The sequence below is a fragment of the Mycteria americana genome, chromosome Z, assembly GCF_035582795.1.
Source record: "Mycteria americana isolate JAX WOST 10 ecotype Jacksonville Zoo and Gardens chromosome Z, USCA_MyAme_1.0, whole genome shotgun sequence".
Classification (NCBI taxonomy): domain Eukaryota; kingdom Metazoa; phylum Chordata; class Aves; order Ciconiiformes; family Ciconiidae; genus Mycteria; species Mycteria americana.
Window position 1 is genome coordinate 71,965,036 of NC_134396.1, and position 24,959 is coordinate 71,989,994.

At 37.9% G+C, this 24,959-nt stretch overlaps 1 protein-coding gene across 1 annotated transcript in view; it reads left to right on the forward strand.

The window, feature by feature from the left end:
* The window catches only part of MSH3 (mutS homolog 3), a 121,911-nt gene that overhangs the window by 48,562 nt on the left and 48,390 nt on the right, over positions 1 to 24,959 (forward strand). Inside the window, exons 11-13 of the mRNA XM_075526557.1 lie at positions 5,175 to 5,259; positions 5,853 to 5,962; positions 17,565 to 17,697. Coding sequence (XP_075382672.1) covers positions 5,175 to 5,259; positions 5,853 to 5,962; positions 17,565 to 17,697 — 328 coding nt within the window. The remainder of the gene's footprint in view (positions 1 to 5,174; positions 5,260 to 5,852; positions 5,963 to 17,564; positions 17,698 to 24,959) is intronic.

Sequence of the window (24,959 nt, forward strand, 5' to 3'; positions counted from 1 at the left end):
AGCTTTAAACATTTCTCGGGTATCTACTTTGGAAATCATAAATACCTGGGTTTTCTGGATTTTGGAATGGATTTTCTTCCTTAAGTTGCCCTTCCCATCTCCAAGTACTATTAAAATGTTAACAAGAAGAATTCTTGTGGCACCTTCTAAGCCGCCTCTCCTGCCTCATCCATCAAAGCGTACTCTGATCTGTGGTGTTCCAGCACTGTGGTGTTCCCGCTCATCCTCTTTGGTTGGCTTTTTGGAGAAATCTTATGAGAGTTTCTGAAGAAGAAAGTGAACTCCAAGGAGATGCTGTTGTGTGGTCACACTTGTAGACCACTCTTGTCACAGTGCCGTATGTGCGATCACACATAAGGTGAATGTTCTTTCAGATGGGGGAAATACAAAACCCATCTTTTATGTAGAAGTAATTCAGTAGCAGAGGAGAAACATCATTACATGAAAGCTTATCTAGCAGCAGTCACATTTGTAATAGCTGCATCTTAAAATCAAGTATAATTACAGACTGGGAAGGAAAAGCACTAAATCTTAGAGCTGACATTTGCCTGCTGAAGGTTGCTCTAATGGACGTTGTGTAAATGTATGAGCATCTGATTGGAAAGACAATAAACTATTTGGTATCTTGGTGATACACTGTGAAGAAATAAAATACATTCTTTGAAATAACTTTGTTCCTGTGCTCAGGAGCTTGGATTCTACTGTACTTACTTCTAGAGCCTTTACTGCTTTGACTACGTGATACTGAATTCTACTTGCTGTTTTTAGTGTGTCACATGTATTGAAATAGTGAGCCAAATACTGAGGCAAACTCATATTCATTATTTTTCCTAATGCTAGTGAAATACTATCTAAATACTGAAAAGGGAAAGCCTTGTAAGCAAACCATGTCAGGCTTGTGGATCTTCTGTGATTCTGCAGGAAATAGAAGAGAAATACTTCAATTGCACTGTCAAGCAACTTAAAATTCCTAGGAGAATTCAGGTCAGTGAGCATATACTGATGAGTCAGTGAGCATGAAGTCAGAGTTGTGAGATAGTTTTCAGTTTATTAATGTAAGTGACACAGATCTGGATGAAAAAGACCTATTTGATAGGAAGAATGACAAAAAAATTCCTTACACCTATGTACCTTCTTCGGATAAACACTCTTCTCCCAGCTGAACAAAATTCCAGCTCCATTTGTTACTAAGAGTCCTCTGAGGGAGGAGAGGAAAGAGAGAAAAGAATTCAAGAAGAGGAGAAATCTTTGATTGTACTTTATAATAGGGGTGGAAGGGAGTTGGCAAGATGAAATTAAGAGAGAAGTAAAAATGTAAGTTCTTCAGCTTAAAATGGTGGACATCCTTGAATTTTCAGGGAAAATGTCATAGAAATTAAAGGAATGGTGTTCATAAGGCTTTTGTATCTTGGGTGTTAATGATGTCAGAAACATCATGTATACAAGACAATGCATAGGTTTATTTACCCACTCTCACTCTGAGAAAGGGAGTACTGAAATGATTTTGGGAAGTTTCAGGGTCAGCTCAGGAGCATGAGGGACTGAAAAAGGAAAGGCATGGTTTTCAGATACTATGAAGAGGTGCTTAGCAAAGGATTTGCCATCTCTTTTGAGACCACAGAAGAAGGGCAGCAGGTGGAGGACCTCTTGCACTCCAGACATTTGGAGCTTGTAGGAGTGCTGAGGCTGTGCACAAAGAAAGTGCGCTGAGAGAGTGCAGACATCTAGGTAGAACAAGGTTGCAAGCCCATTCCTTGGGGTGAGTTCGGTGGAGAAAAAGAAGACTAATTCAGGATAAAAATGATGGAGGTTATTTTTGTTTCTCTTAATCCTTCCCAGGTCCTGTCATTTCTGTTCTTGTTCTTTGTTTTGCATTTCTCAATTTTGTTTTGTGTGTGTGTGTGTTTGTTTTATTTTGTTACTGGTTTAGTTGGAAGTTTCTGGACTATCACATCAGGGCTCCAGATCAGAAGTTATAGCCCTGTGGCAATATTTGCTAATGAATTTAAAACTGGTTAATTAAATACAAAACGTAGTCTGAGCTTGATGTCCTTTGCTACTTAGACTGTGGTAAATGTCTTTCAAACCTAAAGAAACTGGCAATGCTTCTGAGAGATGGAGAGACTTGTTTTTACTCCTTAAAGCTGAATAGGGATTCCTGCAACTCTTGTCTAAATATATAGCTTTGTTCTGTGGTTTATTCACCCTTAGAAATCTCAAAGACATGGACTCTAGAGGTCTGTAAAAGGTAATTGAGCAAAGAAAATCTGCTGCTTAGTAGGCTTTCAATACAGTGCCTTGCAGCTTTGCTGGAAAGTTTTTACAGATTTGTAAAATTAAAGTAGTTGAAAACTACTGATCTGAATAACATGCATTCACTTAGGCTGGGTTACTGAGTACGAAATTATATATAATATCTCCTGTGGAGAGAATAATGAATAAAGCATAAAAAGTCCCCTTCGCTGCAAGCTTCTCAGGAGGCAGAATGACCAAGAAGGTTCAATTTCACAGGTAACATATAAGAATCAAAGTCTGGGAATATAGTTTACTGTCCTAAAGCAATCATAATAATCCTTTAATATTTATGATCAAGTGTGGTTCTACTCTGAAAAGTAATTTTATGAGTAGGAGCCTCTTTCTCATGAATATTCCTCAAAAGTTTCTTAAATTTTACTAGAAGCTTGTGTTTCTTTTTGTTTCCTCTTTTCATTTTTCTCGGCCCAGGTGGCATAATCCTACCATGCCTTGCTCCTCTGTAGTGGAATTGCCAGCTATTTCTGTCACTTGTGTTTTGTGCTGTTGAAGTATTTCAGACAGTTGCAAGTCTGTTCTTTGAAACTCAGGTCACACTGTCACCTACAGAAGGAATTACTGCATTGTGATCCAGTTGAAGTGATTTTGAAGGGTTATTTTTACTGATGCAGGAGATGGCTGACAGCACCACATTAGAATTTCCTACAAGGAATGTGTTGACACTCTTGCTGCAAAACCAGCACTGACTTAATATTTGTTTACAACCACCTTCTTACACCATTTGGTCCCTAAACTCCCCACAAAGAGTCTGTCTTTGTTCACATTTTTATCAAGTTCTGATCCCAAGCTGAAGGAAGATGAGGGGGTGGAAGCAAAACATGTTCTGTGCTATGACATCTGGAATTGTTGGTTGGGCATATACTGCAGTTGATCTTGGCTATTATGCATATACTATAAGCTCTCAGTTACCAGGCTTAATAGCAGGGTGGAGTAATACAGATAACGCTAACAACGGGATAATATAAAACACACGTAATTTACGTTGTGAGAACAACTTTAGCATACCTGAGTCTGAAAGAATAGTAAATATACTCTGCAGTGGAGCAGAGTTAGTTGTCTCTAAATACTACCGGAGAGCAAGCTTGCTGTGAGCAGAATATGCTCTGTGTTAAGTGCTCTGAAGCCAAGTGAAGTGGGGAAGCACTAGAACCAGTAAATCCACAGTTTTGAAACTCATGGATGGGTGGTTGGGGGTTGATAGAAACAGCCAAAAGCATCTTTTTTGCTTTTGGGAAGGGGTGGAAAGGCATGGTTCTTACCCAGCTGGGTTTAAGAGATCACAGGCTTGAGTAGTGGCAAATTGAAATGCAGCAAATGGGGAAACTGCAGTTTAGGTAAGTCCTAAATGCAGAAGAAGTGCGTTTGGAAGAGTGGGTAGGATTCGTTGTTGGTCATAAGGATTGGGAGCGAAGCAGAAATCATTCCTATTTAATTTTTGCTAGCATCAGCAGTTGTGATTGAAGATAATAAACAAAAGTATTGTTTTGTTGCTTATAATACTGTGTACTTTGGAAAGTGCTGCTGCTTTTGCCTCCAAGGTCTTGTTTTGCTGGTCAACTTTGGTTGCTGGGATAGCACACTAGAGCAGAATAATTATGACGATGAGTACAGTTCTGAGGCAGCTGTACTTCCAAACTATCACTGAACTTCTTGAGGGCACTCAGATGAATCTACTGGGTTTTGGTTTTCTTTTTAATTCTGTGGAAAATACTTCTAATTTGACACATTATTTAGGAAAAAATTTGCTAGCGGGCCCAAACACCTGCATACAACATGAATATATAACATTAGATTCTGAATATTTCATGTTTCTGAAAGTTTTAGTGCTGTTTTTGTTTTTAATATAGCAATAATGCAGCTGTGTGTGCCTAATAGAAAAGTTTGAGTATTTGAGTGCTCCCCCAGAGAGTTTAAAATTGAATGCACTGAAAAATTTTTTTTAAAAAGTCAAGAAAGCAGTTTTAAATCCTACCCAGCAAGTCATTCTGTTTAGTCTAAGACAATAAAGAGTGTCCTAGATTTTGTGCAAAGGGCAGTCAGCAGTATGATTAACCTAGACAATCATGACTTGATTTGTCAGAAGCATTTAGTGAGGATCTTGCACTTCGCTTCACGGTCCCGACTACCACATGTGTATGTCTGAGACTGAAATAATTTTCATATCTGATATGATTACACATCTAATACAATTATTTTACTACATTGGTTCTAAACCGACACAACCTTTGGGTTGGTCTCATCCTCCTCTATTAGGGAGTGTCAAAAAGTCAAGTAATTTTGGTCATGGTTATTTCATATTTAAAATAAAATAGTTTAAATATACCCTATTTTTATTTTCCTAAATAATTGCACTAACAGCCTGTTTAAATTTGTAGTAGTAGTAAAAAATAAGAATATGTATTTTTATATGCTGTTTTGATGATGAGTTGTCTTAAAAGTCTGTTCCACTCCTGAAGTATTAATTCTTAGTCCTGTCCCTATCCCTAATCCTACAGTGATCATAACAGAACACTAACAAAAGCACATATTTTTTCAATTACATCATAGACTGAAGAAGGAGTACTTTGTTAACCATTTAGTGTATCAGGATTAGATAACAGGAGAGCTGGATTTTATTCTGAGCTTTGTCAGAGTAATTGTAGGAAACTGGGAAGTGAGTCATAAATCTTGTTTTCCCAAGCGGTAAATTAAAAGAAGTTATTAGTGTTCAGTTCTTTTATTTATTTGAATAGATTTTAATTTCTTACTTGATTTTTTTTTTATGTTGCATAACTAATGAATTCTCTAATGTGAGAAACTTGACAGTGTTTCACCGTTACGTCTCTGCCCAAATTCATACCATATGAAATTCCTCTCCCCAGCAACTTCAAACGGTTGTCAAGTGAAACTGAATACATGACAATTAATGGGACAACAATGAAAAATCTCGAAATTTTACAGAATCAGGTAAAGACAAATGTAATTTTTTTTAATAAATGCAGAGATTTTCACAGCTGCTTGACATACTGTTCCCAATAAAGTTAGTTAAGTTAGTTTGAAAATCTTACCCAGAAGGTTTAAATTGTTTTAAATGGGATCAAACTGAAGGAGGATTACGTTTTCAGAAGCATAAATCGAAGTTAATCTGTGCTCGTTTTTAGTATGAGTTAGGAACTTTATTGCACTTTGACTAGCAAAGAACTTTTCTAAAGTTTGAGTTCTTGAGCAACTGCAGTCAAGTGATAAGACTGCAGGACGGTTTGGGGGGTTTTTTTGTGCTACTGCACAGACCTTTATGCACAGATTTAATTAAACTTGTTTAATTCATTCCAGTCATTTTCTAAAAAGATTTTCTGGCTAAAGGAAAGACATACTTAAGTATCTTGTGACTGTTGGAGGTACTTTAGATAAAACATTGTTGGGGAACGAGATCAGTAAACGAACATGCAGTTGCCATATCTTAAAGCCTGAACAGAATGTTTAAGTAGTGTGGTGAAGATCCTTTAACTACATAATTGATTGCTCAGTTAAAAATAATGGTGCTATTTTTATTATTTTAGACTGATATGAAAACAAAAGGAAGCCTACTCTGGGTCTTGGATCATACTAAAACTTCCTTTGGACGTCGCAGATTGAAGAAATGGGTAACCCAGCCCCTCATGAAATCCAGGTGAGATAGTTCTTTATTTTGGGCTAAATTTGTATTTTAAAAGTACGATGTTGCGCACGCCCAATGTAATGATTTACTTTTCCTGAAGACCTGAGATCCATAGTAGAGTTTACACAGGAAATTATATGATAGAAGATATGGACGTTATATATAGGTTCAAAAGAGTTAACCGCTCTGTTTGGGCACAGAATATCTACGTAGTTCAGAGTAGGAGGTTTAGAGCAAGTTAGAAATTCCTATGCAGAAATCAGATTGGGTACCATCCTGATTTTCAGACAATGGATGAGGATTACCTGCTATTGGAGGATGTTTTATTCCTAAACTTGCCAATTAATGTTTGTTGTCTTTCTTGCTTCACAAGTATTTGCATTCTTAATGTTTTTAACTTGTTCTAAAGTAGCTGTGGATGTTTCTGTTATCCCTGTATACAATGTATTCCATATGAAAGCATTTCTTTTTATTAGTTCTGAAATGTGATGATTGTTTGGTCACTCTTGTATTTTGAGCTATGCTTTTTTTTATTAATGCTTTAGAAACGCTTTATTTTGTAATACTATCATGCTTGTTTTTACTTGTCTCTGTCTTGAAATGGACTCCATCTTTTCTGATTTCTCAGGTTTTACTGGAGTGTTGTATTGAATATGTAGTAGATAACAGTATTGAGTCCGTGGAATGTTTGTTGCCTACATTTTAGGTTTTTTAGATCTATTCCTTTGAATGTGCATTGTCAATGAGCATTGTCAATGTAGGGTTTACCCAATTGTCACTTTGTTCACTTCAGGTATAGCATACAGAAACTGCTTTTGGTTTGGTTATCTAAAACAATTTTTCCCTCTGTTTTACTTTTGTAAATATATTAAACAGTTTTAATTTTTATTAATTTTTAACAGTTTTAAATAGTGAGGTATACCAGTGTTTTAGCATCTTCGTGTTGTTGGTAATTTACAGTGTTTCTACAGAAGCATTTTTTTTCCTTGACCAATTTTTAATATGTTAAAGTACTATACTGCTGAAGCATCGCTGCTTATTTTCTTATTAGCCTTTTTGTAAGGATCTTTTCTCAGTAGTGTAAGAAAAGCACGTAACTATTTTTTTCCCTCCTATTTTGTTAATTTAGAATATTAGAGACCTTTTCATTTGTAGGAGCCCTACTGGTTAGACTGTTTCACGCTGCAGTTTCTGGCAGGGATTTAATAAGTTGATTTCAGTACGTCTTTTTTTAATTATTTCTTCTCATAATAGCTGTTATGTATCTTCCCCACTTCAAAAAGGCTTTTGATGTAACCATCCTAAATAGTATTAGACTTTATGGAAGTTGATTATGTGCCTGGTGTTCACCTTAAAGAGCATATAGATAGAATTTCTGGGCTACTTTAGAGGAAGAAATTGAAATAAATTAGTTTATTTCTTTTCCTGCTCCTGAGGCACCTTACGACCTTTTGGGAATTGTTTGTCAAGTCGTCAGCGGGGGGAGCCAGAGCACAGGCCTGGTGTGGTGGCAGCACTGAGGATGGGGACCTGACAAGGAGTGCCGCTAACCCTTTTGCTCCCGTATGTGATGCAGCAGGTGAAATACCATTCAACAGTAAAAAAGACAGAGTTCTCATCCGGACACAGAGGATAGAAAACTGCTTACCTGGGGACTTCAGGCCTTCTTTCTTAACCAGTAAATTTCGTTTAAATTCTCCCTTGTCTCAGTGCAGAACCAGCTTTACAAGCTTGCAGTTTTGGTTTCTTCTCTTTCTCCTCTGCTCTTTGCTGCTTCTAGAGATTGATACTTCTCTTTTTCAGCCTTCTTTCTCAGTATGGAAGGAAGTTCCATGGTTGGAGATGACAAAACTCCTCAGTTGAAGCTAAAAAAAGCTATTTTGTTTCTCTGTATGTCTCCCTTTCTGACTCTAAGTTGTAATTTCATGTACTTAGTGCATCAGACATTCGGCAGTATTGTTTCCAGTAATGCACACAAATGCACTTAGAGAACATTCTGTAATTGTAATTCACCTGTGCCTCCTGGAGTGACGTTTTCAGAGGAAGTAAGATTTCTGTACTGCATCTTTTCCAGTCAGTGGGTAGGTGCATTTCCCTTGGTCCATCAAAAAGTGAGAGGGTGTAATTACTGCTTTATGCCTTATAGTTGAAAATCACTTGGGATGATGACTAAATTTCCAGGGGAGAAACCATACACTAGGTTGAATAAAGGTAGAATGTGTACAGACAGTTCATTTGGGCAAACTTGAAGATATCCATTAGGTCATCAGTGATGTAATACATTTAGAGACTAACAAGAAAAGGTGTTAAGCATTAGGTGTGTGTGATTTTGGGGAAAAAAAAAAAGAAAAAAAAAAACTTAACCAAGGAAGGTGTAATGTCCTCACTTATTCACCTAGGTATACAAAAATGATGAGTTAAGACTGTATGAGTCATCAAGGACTGAGCTTTTTAGGAGGAATCAGGAAAGTAATTGGTTTTTTAGGAGTTATATCTTTGTGGAATACAGAAGCGTTATCTCGCCTTGCCTGTCTTGCCTTTGAAATGTAAGTTCCATTGAGTGCCTTTCTCGCCTAACTTCTGTAAGAGGAGTGGAAAGAAAAGGAAATAGAAAGCTGAGTTGGTTGGAACGTTTTTGACCGAATGAAATGTGCTGTTTCCCTGTCAAGCAATGGAGTTTTCAGCAGGAGAAGGAGTAGAGCTGTGTATTGCCATACTCAACAGCAAAAGGGCTAAGGATTGGTCTCAGGATACAGCGTTGTAACACATTGTGATTTTTGTGTCTTCGTATGTGTGCAACATTTAAAAATAATTTCTTTCCTAATGCAAAATTCATCTCAGAACCTCTGAAGTTGATGTGAAACAGTCATTGCTTTTTTAATAGCTACAGAAAGAGGAGAAAGATAAGCTTAACATAGGGCTGGTTAAGCAAACCTGGATCTGGTTTGCATCTTTCTTGTTTTGTTGTTGTATATGATGGATATGTTGTCCTATGGCGGTGGTATTAAAGGAAGTGCAAGGAAGTTGTTGGCCCTGCACATGGACAATATGAAGCCTCATCTCTGCAAAATGTGTCTTTCCTTGTCTGTCTGTTATATCCATGGTTCTCCCCCTGGGAACTCCATCCTCATCCCCAGCCTTCCCACCCTCATCTTTGCATCTTCCTTTCCTGTTCCTTTCCTGTTCCCTAAGTGTTATGACTGGCTCCAAGCTATAGCAATGCTGCTTGCCCAGTCTGGAGTCCAAACAGAATAGACAACTGTGGAACAAATATTGCAGCCTTTTCCTCGTTGAGTATTAATCTGTGTCTGTGCCTTGCTCAGCTGTTGGTTCTTGCACAATTTGTAGGAAATGTGTTTCCCTGAGATCAAACAACCACCTTCCTTGACCTTGTCAAGGTTGGCTGGAATTGAACAAAGATTTAAAAAAGGCAGAAGAGTAGCACAATTATATGGAGGTTTATTATTTCCATATTAGATCAGGCTGTAAAGCTAATAAAGCTGTGACTAGGTGCTTAAAGTAGAACTTGAGTTGAATGATGGATGTATCATGCTGCGCAATTTATAGCCGCTGTAGGGGAATATGTGTAGAATTCCATTCCTGTGCAGAGAACTCTGTGGCCTGTATGTATAGAAAGCATTACATAAGAGAGATTGGGTTTTTTTCTCCCTAGTCTATTCCTGGAGAGGTAAAATATCTTTTAAATATCAGTGGGTGGACATCATGAAGTGTCATTTCTAGTACTGTAGCCAGGGAGAAAGTAGAGACTTTGCTATCTAAGTGGAAGATAACCTGGAAAATGCTGGTATTTGCCTTTGTTGCAAAAGTGCTTAGTTAATGAGTTAGAAAAGTATCTAGTGCAAAAATGTAAAAGCTTAGGTGTGGGGGGGTGGATAAAAGGGGAAGTGATAAAATGTTTGTTGTGTGTGTGACGTGAACATAACTAGTTTGCACAATGGTCTCTCTCTCTTTGGGGTAATACCTACTGTTTTTTGAGTGTGTTCATCATTTAAAGTAGCTTAAACAGACTGAGTGATCCACAAGTACCTAAATTGTATTTCTTTAATATTCTGTTGACTCTCTTAGTTTTTTAATATGTTATGTATGATGTGCAGAAGCTAATGTAATGACGTGAATGGTAAGATTATGGAGAGCAGAATGCCCTGAACACAGAGTTCAGAAGTCATGCAACTTCCAGCACAGAAAGCTTGCTCAGGGCTTTGCGGTGAATAGGCTTTGTCCTTGTCAGCTTGTGTTGAAATAGGAAAAAAACCCCAAGCCTCTCACCCATGCACACAACTTCACATCTATGTTTTGGGGACATGTGTGAGTTCTGGTGTAGAGCAAGCCACAGAATATGCTTAATGTACTGGAGTAAATGTAGAGCAAAAACTTAAAAGCCTCTAACATAACATAGTGTGCCATGGGAAGGGAGTGGTGATCAAAGGTTTCATTAATGTTTTGGGCCTCTGCTGTAACAGAGAACTTGTGAGATAAAAGTAGGCAATGCCCACCCTACCTGGAGGCCCAAGGTCCCTCTCCCTGCTTTCTGTGTGGACCCTGAGCTGGTGGCAAGGCGTAGCCAGCACGAGGCTCAGTGTTTTCTTAGTGCTCCCAGTGCACTGCAGTGTCCAGCACCCTGCTGGTATCTCTGGTGCCGGGGTCATGGAAAAAGGCTGGAGAAAGAGACGTCTCTCTTAATTCCTCCAGGCCATTAATGGAAGTCCAGAAGCATGGAATTAATTAGTTAAAAAGTATTCCAGACCAGATCAAATACATGGCTATGAAACTTATTTTTGGGTGCTGCAAGGGGTATCAGCGAATAAAACCCTAAAAGCCCTGTTAGGATGAGCTCAGCTTTTTGGCCCCAGACTCACCCCAACTTGTTGATGTTTTTCAGCTTTACTGTGGTGTAATTCATGTTCTTGTCTCCAAGACACACTGTTTGCGAGAAATGAATATGGAACTTTAATGGCTGGAACTCTCTGTGTAGTTTCCTGCCTGCTTTTATTTGTAGTCAATTTATACTCATTTGATCTTTTTCTAGTTAAAGCTGATGTTTAAATCTCAAGGAAGGAGAAAAATAGTATGTATTTAGAGGGTTACCAAAAACATTTTAACCTTGGCTTTGCAGGCTAGACAAACCAAATTTTTACTTAACCCTCAAAAATAGGATTTCCGTTTTTTCCTATGATTCTAGTAGCCTTTGTTGTGCCCCATTTCTTCCAGTTCTCGATGAGATGATGTTTTTATTGAGGCTGAATCGAAGCCTTGTAGCATAATATTAATAATTTCTATTAGTCTGAATATACTTTGCCTACAAGAGCATAGAATGACTGTAGCTTTAGCAAATTCAGAACTGCACAATTCAGAACTGCAGACAGTTCCTTATCTACCACTGAAGAAGAGAAAGAGGGTAAATTGGTATTCCTAATGCAACGTGACTTTTACTTGGAGGAGACATACTGTAGAACTGGGAAGAAGAGGGTCCCTTTATAGTGATGTTGGCAATGACTTGTCTTTCCTAATATAAAAACAGCTTGTTCTAAATCTTCTCACTTTTAATACAGAGTGGTGTTTTATTTATACATCTATATACAAAGTCAAGTCCTAAAGGAAAGTCTTTCAAGTTTGACTTTGTCCTTGCCCCCATAATTAGGAGATCTCTGCAGTAAAGCAAACTACCTAAAGGTCTTTAAAGAAATGCATCTTAATTCAGAGTTAAACTGGTTGCCATTTGATACCGTCATCATCCAGGGCTGGATTAGAATCTTCTTTTGCAGCAGTGATTTAGGAATAAAATCCATCCATCCTACAGCAGAATTTCACAGGCTAAATTTTCCTCCCAAGAATAAAGATTTTATAGCATCAGTGCCAATATAAAATGCACAAATGCAGGTTACAGCATACGCCTGAGATCTCAAAATTGTCGTAGTAAAGAAAAACATTGCAGCATCATCACATGTATTCATTCATTTTTGCTAGCTGTGTTTTGGTACCATTGAATGCTGTGTCTAACTCCTTATAAATGTAGTAATCAGGCATTCATTCATGTTGGCTAAAGTAGCTAACGGTTCCCTTTTTTGGCACAAATAGCTGAAATATATTGTGTGTGAACATAAACAAAAGTGTTTGATTACCATTTGCATATTTTATACATTTCTTTTAACAGATGTGAAGACAAAGTTTATAGTACTTGTCTATTGCTGTTAAGTATTTGAGACCCATTCAGGAGTATTGTCTTCTCATGGCTGCATGTTTATTTAGGGGAACATTGGACCTCCCTGGAGGGGTATGACACATTAGGAGTTTTGAGAGTAAATGTTTCTCCTGCATATAGGAAAACAAGTGAACAGATCCAGAAGGTTGTTAAATTTTTTTAGATTTCATTTAAATTTCACCATAATAATTATGATATAATTACCCTTATTAGTACTTTTTCATTGTCACTAATGCATAAAATTACAGCGGTCACAGCACACTTTAACAATTCAAGATTTATCCCATAAAGTTAGCCAGATTCTAACTTAGCCACTTAAGTAAAAAGGCCAGCGATAGACTTTTTTTGTTTGCTTGTTCCTTAAAAAGACATATAGAGTTTATGGATTGCATAGTGGTAATTCTACCACAGCTTTTGGTTTTGACAGCATTAATTGCTTGTTATGAGAGAGAGTGGTCTAATGCAGAAAACACTCTGTACTGTCTAACATGGCCTTTAACTTGGTCAACTCATATAAAGGCTTTGTTTGTAAATTGTGTTCTGAAGGAAGGTCAAGAAAAAATGTGTAAGTGAGACAAAATATAAAGAAACAGAAGTCAGAATAGCCTTCACCTTGTCCTGTGAAAGCAGCCAGTATCAGAGGAGAGTGTGAGAACAGGGCAACTGGGTAATGTTACCTCCCCAGAGCACTCTCCCAGTTTCCAGCAATTTGCAGTTCAGGGACTTCCTCAGGCACAATTAATACCTGCATGTATCTTGCATTTTCCCGGTGTTTAAGTAATAAACTAGGAAATAAACAAGGAAATTTTCTTTCCTTGAAATGCTGTAGTTAGACAGGAGGCTGCTGGGCTTTCATCTAGATAATATAGTTCACGGAAAGTGATGTTTGTTGTTTCATACTCTTAATTATATTTTTTTCAGGTGTTGAGTTCTTGTGACTGGTAGTTTTACATATCGCTACAGTCTCTAAACAGATTTAATAAAATGAATTTCAGTTTTATACATTCACTGTACTTGAGCTATGTCCTTACCATGATGAAGGAACGCATACTTTGTGCATTTATCATAAGTTAAGAGATTTCTGATAAATTTGTATTTATTTATCTTGCATAAAAATAAAACCTTACATGACTGAAAATTTTCTGAGGTTCTTATATACCACTTACATTATCAATTTCGCTCTGCTTTAAATGTAATGATATATTATCACATCTAAAAATGATATATTATCACATCATTTGCTTCACTGTACGAGAGATCAGCAGATCTGTTAGCATTGCTGGTTACTAGTGTGCTATTTAGATTGTTAAGATGTTCAGGTGTTAATTCAGCACAGTGCATTCATATCTGCAGCCTTCTGCTTTGTCAAAATAATTTTTAGTTCAGGATTCAAATATTTTTGTATTTGCTAATTTTCTGTATTGTTCACATATCTGGCAGCAGAATAATACAGGGGAGTATCTCATGATTTAATTTCAAGTGGTTCATTTAAATTACTAGAATAAAAAATTCTGCAGACAGATTTTGTTATGTTTAAATACATTGCAAAGTGATTTTAGTATTATATTAATGATGCTATTCTTAGATGGAGAGTATGGCAGAAGTAAACATATTGCTTTTAGTCAACTGACTTATGTTACATTATTTCACAGAAGATTGTTTGGAAAATTGGATAGAGCTCAGATTGCTGACATGTTTCATACAAATGGGAAAGAATAGGCTAGTATTGCACCTAAATAAAAACTGTAGTAGTAGCCAGTTTATAAAACATGAGACAGTTTCTTAGCATAAGCTGTTGAGTTTCTTTGTATAATGTTAGATTCAAATTTTCTAGTAATGGAATTTTTTTCCAGATCACACAGAGATTTAGAAACCCCAAACTACATCAAATGTGCTGAATAACTGTGCAGTGCAGAACACATATCTCTTGAGGTGGTTTAACAACTGATCAGTATGATATATTTGGGCTCAACAAAATATTTATTAGTTTAAGTATAAATATTTAAAGTTTAAAAGCATACTTTGAAATTAATCATCTGGCTGTTTTTATCATTTCTCTTCCCTGTCCTTCCCTCCTCATACACATGTAGTTTTACGTAGTTCTTTGCTGTACTTTCTGGCTTTTGAAATAGGAATCCCAGTATGTTTTGTTTACAGGTGGAAAAAATGGGTCATTTGATACTGGATGCTGTTTTCCTTTCTTATTTGTGGGATTAAAGCAGAAAAACTGTATGGATGCTTAGTTTTAGATTACTGGAGCTACAGTAACACAGCCATATGTGAGGGTGATTAACGAGCAGATTAAGCTTTGAAGGGAGGAGTTTTTTGAATATCTGCATCTATTTTGCATATTACTGTGTGTTTTCAGTTGGCCACATAGATATAATCATGCTGTTTAAATTAAGTGACAGTGTTCTGGAACAGAATTCTGCTGCTTACACATGCTTTTTATAATCAAAATACAGATTATTTTCTTCTTTAAGGTACATGTGTTTATAATTTAACAGTTCAGTACTCCTTCACGCAGAGGAGTGTTCCAGGGTCTCAAGTACAGCGAATTCAATAATTCTACATGAAAATGTAATTGTGGCTGATGATACTGACCTTTCAGAATTTCAGTCTAACCGTTTTGCTAGCTTCAACGCTGCATACTTGGGGTATTTTATTACTTTATCACTGATATTAACGCTTCTCAATTTCCTTTCCATTATCCAGCTGTAGTTTAGAGCGCCTCACTAATTGACGTACAAAGCTTAAATCTCTGCTGTCTTGAATACGCTCTGTGGATGCCAACAGCTTGCTCTTTGGTTATTTGGTTGCATAACTTAGTAACACTGCCAGTCTACACCAGATACGTGATTGTGGCTCTTAAGGATCGGATTTAAAGCTTGAATGTGTTCTGTGCTGAAAACAGCCACTATAGGTCTGAGCAGTTGCACTGACAGTACTTGCTGTCTGCTGCTGTTGCTTGCAGGTTGCCTGACTGCCCAGAGGAGTGGGAGAAGTGTTTAATTTTGTGTATTTGGCATTGCTGGAGGGGTGGAACGGTGGTGGGGAAGAAGAAGGTATTCTTGTGACCTGCAACAGCGCTGCTAAGCAGAGCCTACAAAGTCTGACATTTCTGTCTTCCTCAGGGCTGGGAAAAAGCAGTCTTTTAGGACAGTGGCATATATTGGGTCCTGTGGTATGATTGGAGAGTCTGCTGTCCCGTTCAGAGATAAGAGTGATTTCCCAAGGTGCCCAGGGTCAAGACAGCAGAGAGTCTGTTGCCAGTTCATAGGGTGACTGTGGAAGAGTGCATCTAACTGTGCTCCAGTTAGATGGTGGCAGGTGGGGCACTGCAAATCCTGGTGTTGTATAGCAAGGCTGCTCTGGGAATGAACATGTAGCATTTCTGACAGATGAGGGGATGGTTTTACTGTTTTAGTATAAAGCAGTATGTCACTGAAAAAAAACTGGCACTTAGATGCTGTTAGATTTATATGTATCCAAGTGCACATCCAGTCATGATGTTCTCCCTTTCACATGCTGTGTAATAAAATTTCAAGGACTCTCAGATTTAGCTTCTTCAGGGCCAGAGGCCTCTGACTGCCAGTCTGTTGTAATGTCTGCAAGCTGTGGAGCTCCCTAATTTTGTTGATTCCCTCATGAATAGTATTCCTCATGGATATTCCTCACAAATACTATCCATGAGCTACATCTGTCCATACTATCCATAGTGTCCACTAGCCAGCTACAGTGGCAAGTGGCATGGCAGTTCTGCTGTAAAAGCCATGGGCAAGACGGGCAGTCTTCCTCGAAATCTTACATTTTGGCTGCATCCTTACTTTTTATCCCTCTGTGCTGGCTGAGCTCTAAGCATCTCACTGGTCCATGAGAACAGACGTTGTCTGGGCTGCATTTGCCCTGCACACACTTGGCTGGTATACGAAGTGTGGGTATCAAAAGACTGCTTTCTTCTTAACCTGCAAGGGCAGACGGACTCACAGCAGCGTGGGGATTTTTTAGCTTTCTTGCCTCAGGAGGAGAATGTTGTGATAAGGCTCAGTTGTCATTCTGGGAGAAAACACAAGGATTTTAAAATAAGCACTGGGATGTCTTGAGGATTTTTAAAGTTTCTTGGAACATCATGTTTCAGATTCAGCCTTACTTGCCAGAAACTTTCCGAATGCCAGCTAAAGCCTTCCAGCGTGCTGGTACCCGCAGAGTGTGCCCAGCAGCACATTGGTGGGGGACTCTGGGGAAACATATGATCTGGAGCAGATGTTTTCGTTGTGAAACCTCAGCAAATCTTACCACAGCTTTCACCTAGTTGACTCTATTTTGTAGTGCACACAGTTACCTCGGAGATAAAGCCTGAACATGGAAAAGCTACATTCAGAGGAATCGTGCTATTCAGCTTTGTCACATCTCTTTCACTGCTGTGTTACAGTGAGCTCGCTACCTTTCGCTCTATTTCCTTTGGGCTGCATGCACTGATGGTGCTTTGGTTCACTAGCTCCCACAGATAAACTCCTAACCTGTACGTTTTGGATGCACCCATGTATACCTAATCTCAGTCTTTTCATAGGAGTCAACATTGAGGCAATTTGGTTGCACAAAAAGCAGAAATGGAGTTTACCTTAGCTCTGCAATCTACAGCCAGTTCATGGATATATTGGAAGTTGTAGCTGTGCCATTAGCAGCAGTGTAAATCGAGGTGAACCTTGACAGTAGGTTGTCCGTTTTAAAGCTCTTTTCTGACAGTGGCTGTAAGAATATGATTGTAGGGAAGGTGCAAATAACTATAGAATTGTTTCTTCACATAAAAAGTGTTTCTTCATTGGTTGTCTTCGGTCCTGAAATATGGAGATTAATGTTACAGGTTTTGAAAAAAAAAGAAGCCCAAAACCCAACATGGTTCTGATTAATGTAATTACCAATTGCTGGTCTGGGTCAAAAGTAAAGGGACAAAATGGTAACCAGTATTTATACCCCATTGGAATAAAGTATGCTACATAGAGTTCAAATGTAAACTCCCCCTGCCCCTCACCCAGGTATTTTTCTGCAAATTTAGGGTTGGATAGTCAGGATTCAGTGTTGCTCATATTCTGTACCACTAGAATAACATGTAGACATGGGCACGGAAGTGTTTATTTGGCTGCTTTGAGCATAGAGAAGGGATAATGAGCGTATATCCAGGATCTTGCCTGCATCTTGAATGAAAGCCCAAGATCCTCTGCATTTCTTAATTCTTCTACTTACCTGCTCATGAGAATGTGGTCTTAGTCAAAGTTTAAAAAAAAAACACAACAAAACCAAAGCAAACCAAAGGAAAAAGCTCGCTAGCTATATGCCTTTCCCTCAGAGAAACACAAAGTTTTATTTATTGATTTTATGATTATTCTTTTACAGTGAAATAAATGCCCGGCTTGATGCTGTGTCTGAAATTCTACTGTCAGAATCCAGTGTGTTTGGTCAGATTCGAAATCTTCTTTGTAAGCTGCCAGATATAGAGAGAGGCCTCTGCAGTGTTTTTCACAAAAAGGTATACCCATAATTACCCTAACTTTTTATTTTCTAAATGGTGTCATTATATCTTAATGTACTTCCATAGTTTTTGCATGTTTGTTTAAAAATATTTTCTTCTTAGCAAGTTTGAGGCTGACATAATAAAGGGATGCAAGTTTATAAAAATTATTTTGCCTTATGGTAGAATCTTATTTGTTGTCAGTGATATGCTGATAGAAGAAATGTCTGAGTAAGGTTCTAGAATACATACATAGTATTGCTAATGCTAACAGAAAAACATCTATGTTACTCATGATTTAGTGGCTGGACTCAGTGAAATGGGATGGTGCAATAGGTCCTTGTGCCATAAATTATTTCCCTTCAGAACAAAGCATTGCATTCTGTATGCTTATCTAAAATCACACTTGCAAGTGAAACCACTTGGCTGTAGTTAGCTGTTTTCAAATGAATGTTAATTTGTTTATAAATTTTGTAAGTTGGATCTCACTTGCACATTTTAATAAGAATTACTTGTAATGAGACACTGACGATTCTTAGTTGAAGCAGATAAATGTGCTAATAGCACCTGTGCAGTACTTCATGTTCTTTTATTTTACTGTTACATTTAGAGGTTTTGACAGTTTGTTTTAGATAAAGGAATAGGTGGGTAGAAGGAGAGCAAATTTGTAATTTCTTTGGATGGTACAGCACAAAGGTTTCCTCTCTCTGAAAATCTGAAACTCAGTTTTTGTATAATTTGTAAAGCCCTAATGTTTTGCAGTGTTAGGCACATGGGAAGACTCATATATTTCAATGAATGGATACAGAGGTCCAGCATAATGAAGTTCATAAAAAGAAGGAGTGCGCACCAACTTCCCCATCCTCTAAAATGTACCGTATCCACATTATACAACTGTTCTTTCCAAACAGCTGTCCAGGAATTAGATAATTCACTTTTTAATGGTTTAACTCATGTCAGGTTGAGTGATATGTAATAAGGTTTGTAGGGATACATCTGCATTTCACAACATCCTGGCAATCCTCCACTGCTATTCTGTGCCGCCTTTTTTTTTTTTTTTTTTTTGTACTAGTCTGTGTCTGTTTCTTCAGTTGTCCCTTCATGTTGTAGGGCTGCTTACCCTTCTAAGCTTTAAAGCTGGCATTTAGGTGGAACCATTCAGAGGTCCTGGATTTTCATGTGATTTTTGGAATGAGGTGACAATGTAGTTTGCCTTAACAGCAGCCACTGTAGCGTGAAGATACGTGTTTAGTGAATCAGATGTTGGAAAGAAGTTGCAGGAGAGAAGTGCTCCAGCAGAATCCTTAAGAAGGGTAAAATGGGGGGAAAAGCTCCAAGCACACACTTTTCCTTTGATGAATTAGCTTCCCTTGGTAAAAATCTAGTTTGTCATCCATTGCAGAACTCTGTGGAGAGTGCCCAAAGCACTGAAGATCTTTAGGATTTCCAGGAGATGACAGTGTCCCTGAAAGACAGGGTCTGTTTTGAATAAAGAATCAAAAGCAGACTCTGGGAAACAGATTCTGCAGTCTAGACAGACAGTGAATATGGAGCCTGAAGAAAGGTCTCTGCAAAGCAGATACATATTCAAGAACACGGAGTAACTGATTTTCATGAATATTTGTTTTTTTAGAATATCCAGTAAATGCTGCCATTTCAGTTCCCACTAGGAGCCTTTCCAGTTCTGTTAATTCCAGATGTCCATCTCCCACATGCTCAAAATGAGGTTCCCTGCAATTTCATTCCCACTAAAGGTTCCAAAACTCTGAGTGGAGCGCACTGCTGTCTTAACTAAAGAAATATGCTGTAATGTAGGCTTGTTAATTCAGTGTCAACTGCAGGAAAAATAGGTGAACGTGACAAGTATTTCATCCTTCAGGCCCTTTAGACTTCAGTGACCTTAGTATTTGAGGAGGTATGTTTCACGAAGGGAGACCTCTGAAGCGTACAGAGGTGGCTGGATTGTCTCAGTCGTTCCAAACATCTTTCATTCAGATCAGCCACTGCAGGACTTTTATTGTGCAATGCATTTTGCACCAGTAACCACTAGAGGAGACAGAAGAAAAAAAATTAAGGCAAAACAATGCTCTGTTTTGGAACTGACTTTGCAAGGCAAAGCATCCTTATGGGAGCTCTTCTGGTAAGTAACATCACTGTATATTTTCCTGGTCTGACTGTTAATTTTTTTTAATAAGTCTGCTAATGATTCTTATCTGGTAGCATCATTCAAATTGGCAATTGTTAATCTGACCCTCCACAAGTTCCCATTACCCCAAACCCAAACCACCAAAAAACATTGCTGATCTACCCCCAGATATGAGCAATCTGGAATCAGAACAGCATTCTTGAGTGGGAATTAGGTATTACCTTGGAGGTCATATTACCAGCTCTGAGTTTGCCCCAGCCTGGAAAAAGAATATGGGAATGGTTAAGGAGACAAGAGCCATGTTACTGTTGCTGTGGAGAGTGGAACTAATACAAGGGCTGGTTGTTCTTCTCAGTTCCTGCAGCTCCAGCACCTGATATCTTGCCAGGCAGAAGCGCTGTCAACAGCAGAATAGCCTCACCCTTCTCTATGGCAAGAGAAGGATGCCTGGAGATGGACTGTTTGAAGACTACTTGGTAGCATTCAGAAGTTGACTTCAGAAGGAAACTGAGAGACAGGGAATTGTCAAGAGTTTTGTCTAAATAGTGCCTAGAGCTGACACAGAATTAGATCTTGCTGGAACACACATTGGCTTAATATTTTCCATAACCAGTTTGGCCATGCCCTCTAGCCCCTGGAGAGAGCCACCAAATAATAGAACAAAATGTAGGCCACATGCATTTCCTTTTGTAGTCTGCATCTCAGGACAGTGGAAATATGAATGGCAGGACCCTACTTTTTTTGTCTCAGTTAGTGATGACTGCTTAGCCTTGCCTTGGAGTGCACTGAATGAATGGCAAGAGAGCAGTCAGAGACCTATGCTTGAGTGGGTCTAAAAACCTGTACAGAGCAAACATGCCATCACTACTTTTAGAAATGTGTCCCACAGGGCCATCCTGATGTTGCTTGCTGGTTTCATGCAGTGTGTTTCAGAAGATAAATATTTGTACAGGCTTGATCCATGAATGTTTATCTTATTTGTACCCTTTGCTCAGTAAACATTTTTTTTTTTACTAAAGCTCAGTCACCAAAGTGGACAGGAATCATCATAACAAATGGTAATTGAATTTATAGAACACATTAAAGTGAAGCTGGTTCACTGAACTCCTACACAAGGAGTGAGGTCAATAATCAGACCTTACCAGGGTGTGTAGTAAAATACCATTTCTGTTTGTTCTGCTCCTAACTTCAGCCATAGGCTCTCCCTTGTTCGGAGTTCCTTGCGAGTTGCTGCAGTTGGGAAAACCTGTTCAGTTCTGAATCAATCTCTAAAACTTTGCTGCCCACTTACCAGGCTGCTCACCTGTGCAAAATAAAGCAGGCAGTTTTCCAGTGAAGTCTTCACTACTTCACTGTCATGCTAGACTCCTCAGAGGAGAAGGGTGCTGCTCAGCTTTGTGCTAAGTGTTTAAAATTTTTCACATAAGCTTGTCAGCCAGAATGATGCTGAAAATGTGCCCTTCCCTAGAAGGTACATTTGATAATTCATTGAAGATGGTGTGATTTTCAGAAGATTCAGAGAAAAATATTGTATTTCTGATTTTTTTTTTCTCTTATGAAATCTATACCTGTTATATATGCTAAGGAAATTAGCTACTGTTTGAATACAATGTTTAAAATAAATTTTCCCCAAAGCATAATATATTATTGACTTCAGCTAACACATATCTTAATTTTTTTTCCATTTTTCATTCTATGATAGCAGTATGCACATCTTGCATATGCTATACTTTTAATCTTGTAAAGAATTTGCTTCGCAGATACTTTTAGATTTCCAATACTAAATGCTGATTTGAGCAAATTGTTCCCTGTTAAGCTGATTAATGTAAATAGTGTCATAACAAGGGGACATAGTAACCTTAAAATGAAATACCTCATTCTTCCTAAACCAAAACCAGTATGCTCACTATACTAGAAATGTAAAGGTAGTTATTACAGTTTGAAAGGAGTGATAAATGTGTGCTGCATTTCAGCTTCCATTTTTTTTATTTGAAATGCTTTTAACTTGGAGTGGTCAGTGGCTGTCAGCTGTGGGTCTCTGGCTCCCTTTTAGATCTGTTGGAAACAATTTCACTAATGCAAACAAGGCTAAATTGCTTTCAGTGCTGTTGTTGAAAGGGTGTTAGACCTGGCATACTGCTGTGCATCTTTTGTGCATTCTTCTCAGTGGCAGCCATACCATTTTCAGTACTGTTTGATAAACTGCCGGTTGAAACTATTGTTTGGCATCCCTGTCAACTCTGAGGTTATTTTTCTAGTGCCAGAGAAGCTGTAGCTATCATTGACAGCATTTCAAAATTAGACTTCAAAAATAGTATTGAATAAGCTTGTGAGAATCTTCCCTGAATGCAAGACTGTTAATCCTGCTTTATGTAAATCATTTTTACTGTATTTTAAAAGCTTCTAATTTATAACAGTTATGTATCTTTTGTAATGTTACTTAGGATTTAAATGGAATCAGTCCCACTTTAATGGAGCCCAGCTTTTCAGAGTTATTTCTATGCATCTGTTCCAAGTTATCTGTTTGCTTGGTAAATCATTTCTGCAGTGGAGCCATTACATTTTAGATGCCAAGTCCTGCAGTGTTACTAAAATCAAGCCAGGGGAAACAGTAATACTCTGAATAAGGACAAAAGTGGTATGTTCACCCTCTTTCTTGGGAATGTTGTGTTTAACAAAGTTGTATGCAGTAAAGCATGCTGCATTTCACATTCTCCAAAGGTACTGTAGACTGTAGCTCACAGTAGAATCAAATAGGTTTTAAGTTACTAGATGACTGTTACCGTGTGTAGGCTATCAGAGTTGCTGTGAGAAGCTTCGGCAAGTTCATTAAGCATCCTTTGAGAAATCTCATGATAACTTTCAGGGTTGTTTACGGTGTCTTTTGTACATGACAAGTTTAGGGTTTTTTTCACGCTGATTCTTTTATAAGTAACACTGCCTTGAAATCTAGCTTCCTCCCTTTCTTGAAGCCTCACCTTCACCAGTCTCACCACCCTTATTGAAGAGCACCTCAGGCAGGTGTTCTTTTGTATTCTTAAAATCTTTTCCGACCCACTATAGATAGTGTACTAAATAAGTCCCCATTTGGTTTCTTTTTTTAAAGTACAATTTAACAAAAAAATCAGTTCAATTGATGTATTTCTTACTGTCCATATTTGCTCATTCTTCTTTTCTGGACATTGTTCTCCTATGAATCACTTAATGCTGTCTGTCAGGGACCTACTTTGCAATTTCATGTGGCAGGGCTTCAGCCTTTGCCTCCTTGAGTACTTTTTGTGGTCAAGGGAAGTTTTGCAGGATTTTATCCTTTATCTGCATCAAGGTTGATGATGATCATGCAGTCAGTCATACTGTATTTTACTTTGACTTTTGAGTCCAAGCCTGGATTTCTTATTTGCTTAGTCTTTCAAACCTTTCCTTTGTGCTTTGACTTCAAAAGCCATTGACAGATTTACTGCTTTATTATTTTGTTTTATTTTGTTATCAGAGCTTTTACAAGATAGAATAAATAAGTTCCAGATTATCAGAAAGATGTTGATAAATTGCAGCGAGTGCAGGGGAGAGAACCAAAGTTTTCATGAGGCTGAATAATGGATTGTTTATGAAGAAAGATTAAAAGACTATAGTTTGGTTAAATTGATGGCTATTGATGGCTATTGATGGTTAAATTTAGGGTATTGGATAAAACTTTTACATGATGATACTTACTGCTTTATGGATTAGTTTCTGAAAGGAAGTGGTAAGCACATAGCTTCTTGGAATATAAGGGCACAACTGTAGACAAAATGAAAACTCATGCAGAAAAATTGAGCAGTTGCAGGGAAACCACCTAATGGGTCTCTTCTATCCCTAATTTCCATGGATCTGAAACAAAGATGAACTTAGGTTTTCCAGAAACATTCAGAATGTAAACTCTCTGGCCTTCCTGAATGTCATGAAATATTATGGTTAAATTGCATATTCCTTTAATCAACTATCTACCAACCTTGCCTGTTTGGTATGACAGTTCTTCAGCACACAGCCATGCTTTGGGTTAGTTGGAGAGTATCTAACAGATACTGGCTTTATGATAACTTCGGTTACATTTACTTACTTATGCAGTTGAATACATTTTAAATGGCCAGGAATGATTTTTCTTTGACTTTTGTTTAATACAGCCTTTATGATAAAGCAAATCAGTGAACATAGCAATTAACCTTATAAATTATTTTCTTTCTAGCCTTATTGTTGTCAGTCACTTAATACTTCTGGTGTCTGTAGTAGATTGCCAAAGCTTCAGGCTTATATGTATCTTTGTTCTGTGTTTATACAGTGTGAGGACCACTCTTCCATCACTGGTCACAGTAGTGACAGGTATTTAATGAGAAGAGGGCTAAGGCTGTAACTGTGGAGTGTACCTTAATTTATTTTTTATGGCTTTCAGAAGGTTGTGTTTAGACGGCCTTCATGTTCTGAAGGGCTAGTAGGCATTACAAAGCAAACTTATTTTAGGGTTTACATATGTGGGGAGGGAGAGAAAATGTTCCTTTTCAGCCCAGCATCTTTGTTAATACTTGGTTCTGTGTTTGGGTACAGAAGTTATTTGGGAGAAATAACTACAGTGTAATAGATGAGCTAATTGTCTTAGTTCTTGCATGAGGGTGTGGAAAGGAAAGAGAAACAAAAGCTTACCTCTGGGGAGAAATTGAAAGAGAAGGGATGACAAAATAAAAATGTAGATGTGTTTTATGAAGTAGCGATTCACTGAAGCCTACATGTTCTGTAATCAGTGTTGTGCTGATCACCGCAAAATACTGACCAGAAATTAAATTCTAGACTGTATGTTGCCTGGGCAGGAGAGAGAAAAAAATGCAGGAAGAGAAGGAGGCAACAAATGTGCCATACAAATAATATTATAGTAGAAGCATTCAGTATATCCTACCCCCTTCCTTGCATCCTCAGGTGAGGAAAAGAAACTTCAGTGTTGTCAGTTGACTGGTGGGAGAAGTTCACAAGACTGAAGAAGGAATGTTTCTACAGATCAGTAAAATATGAAAAAATATCAGCATAATTATTTACGAACAACTTTTTTCAAACCTCCTGAAATGGAAATGTCCTGGAGTGCCACTGAATTCAGCAGGGTTTGAAGGCA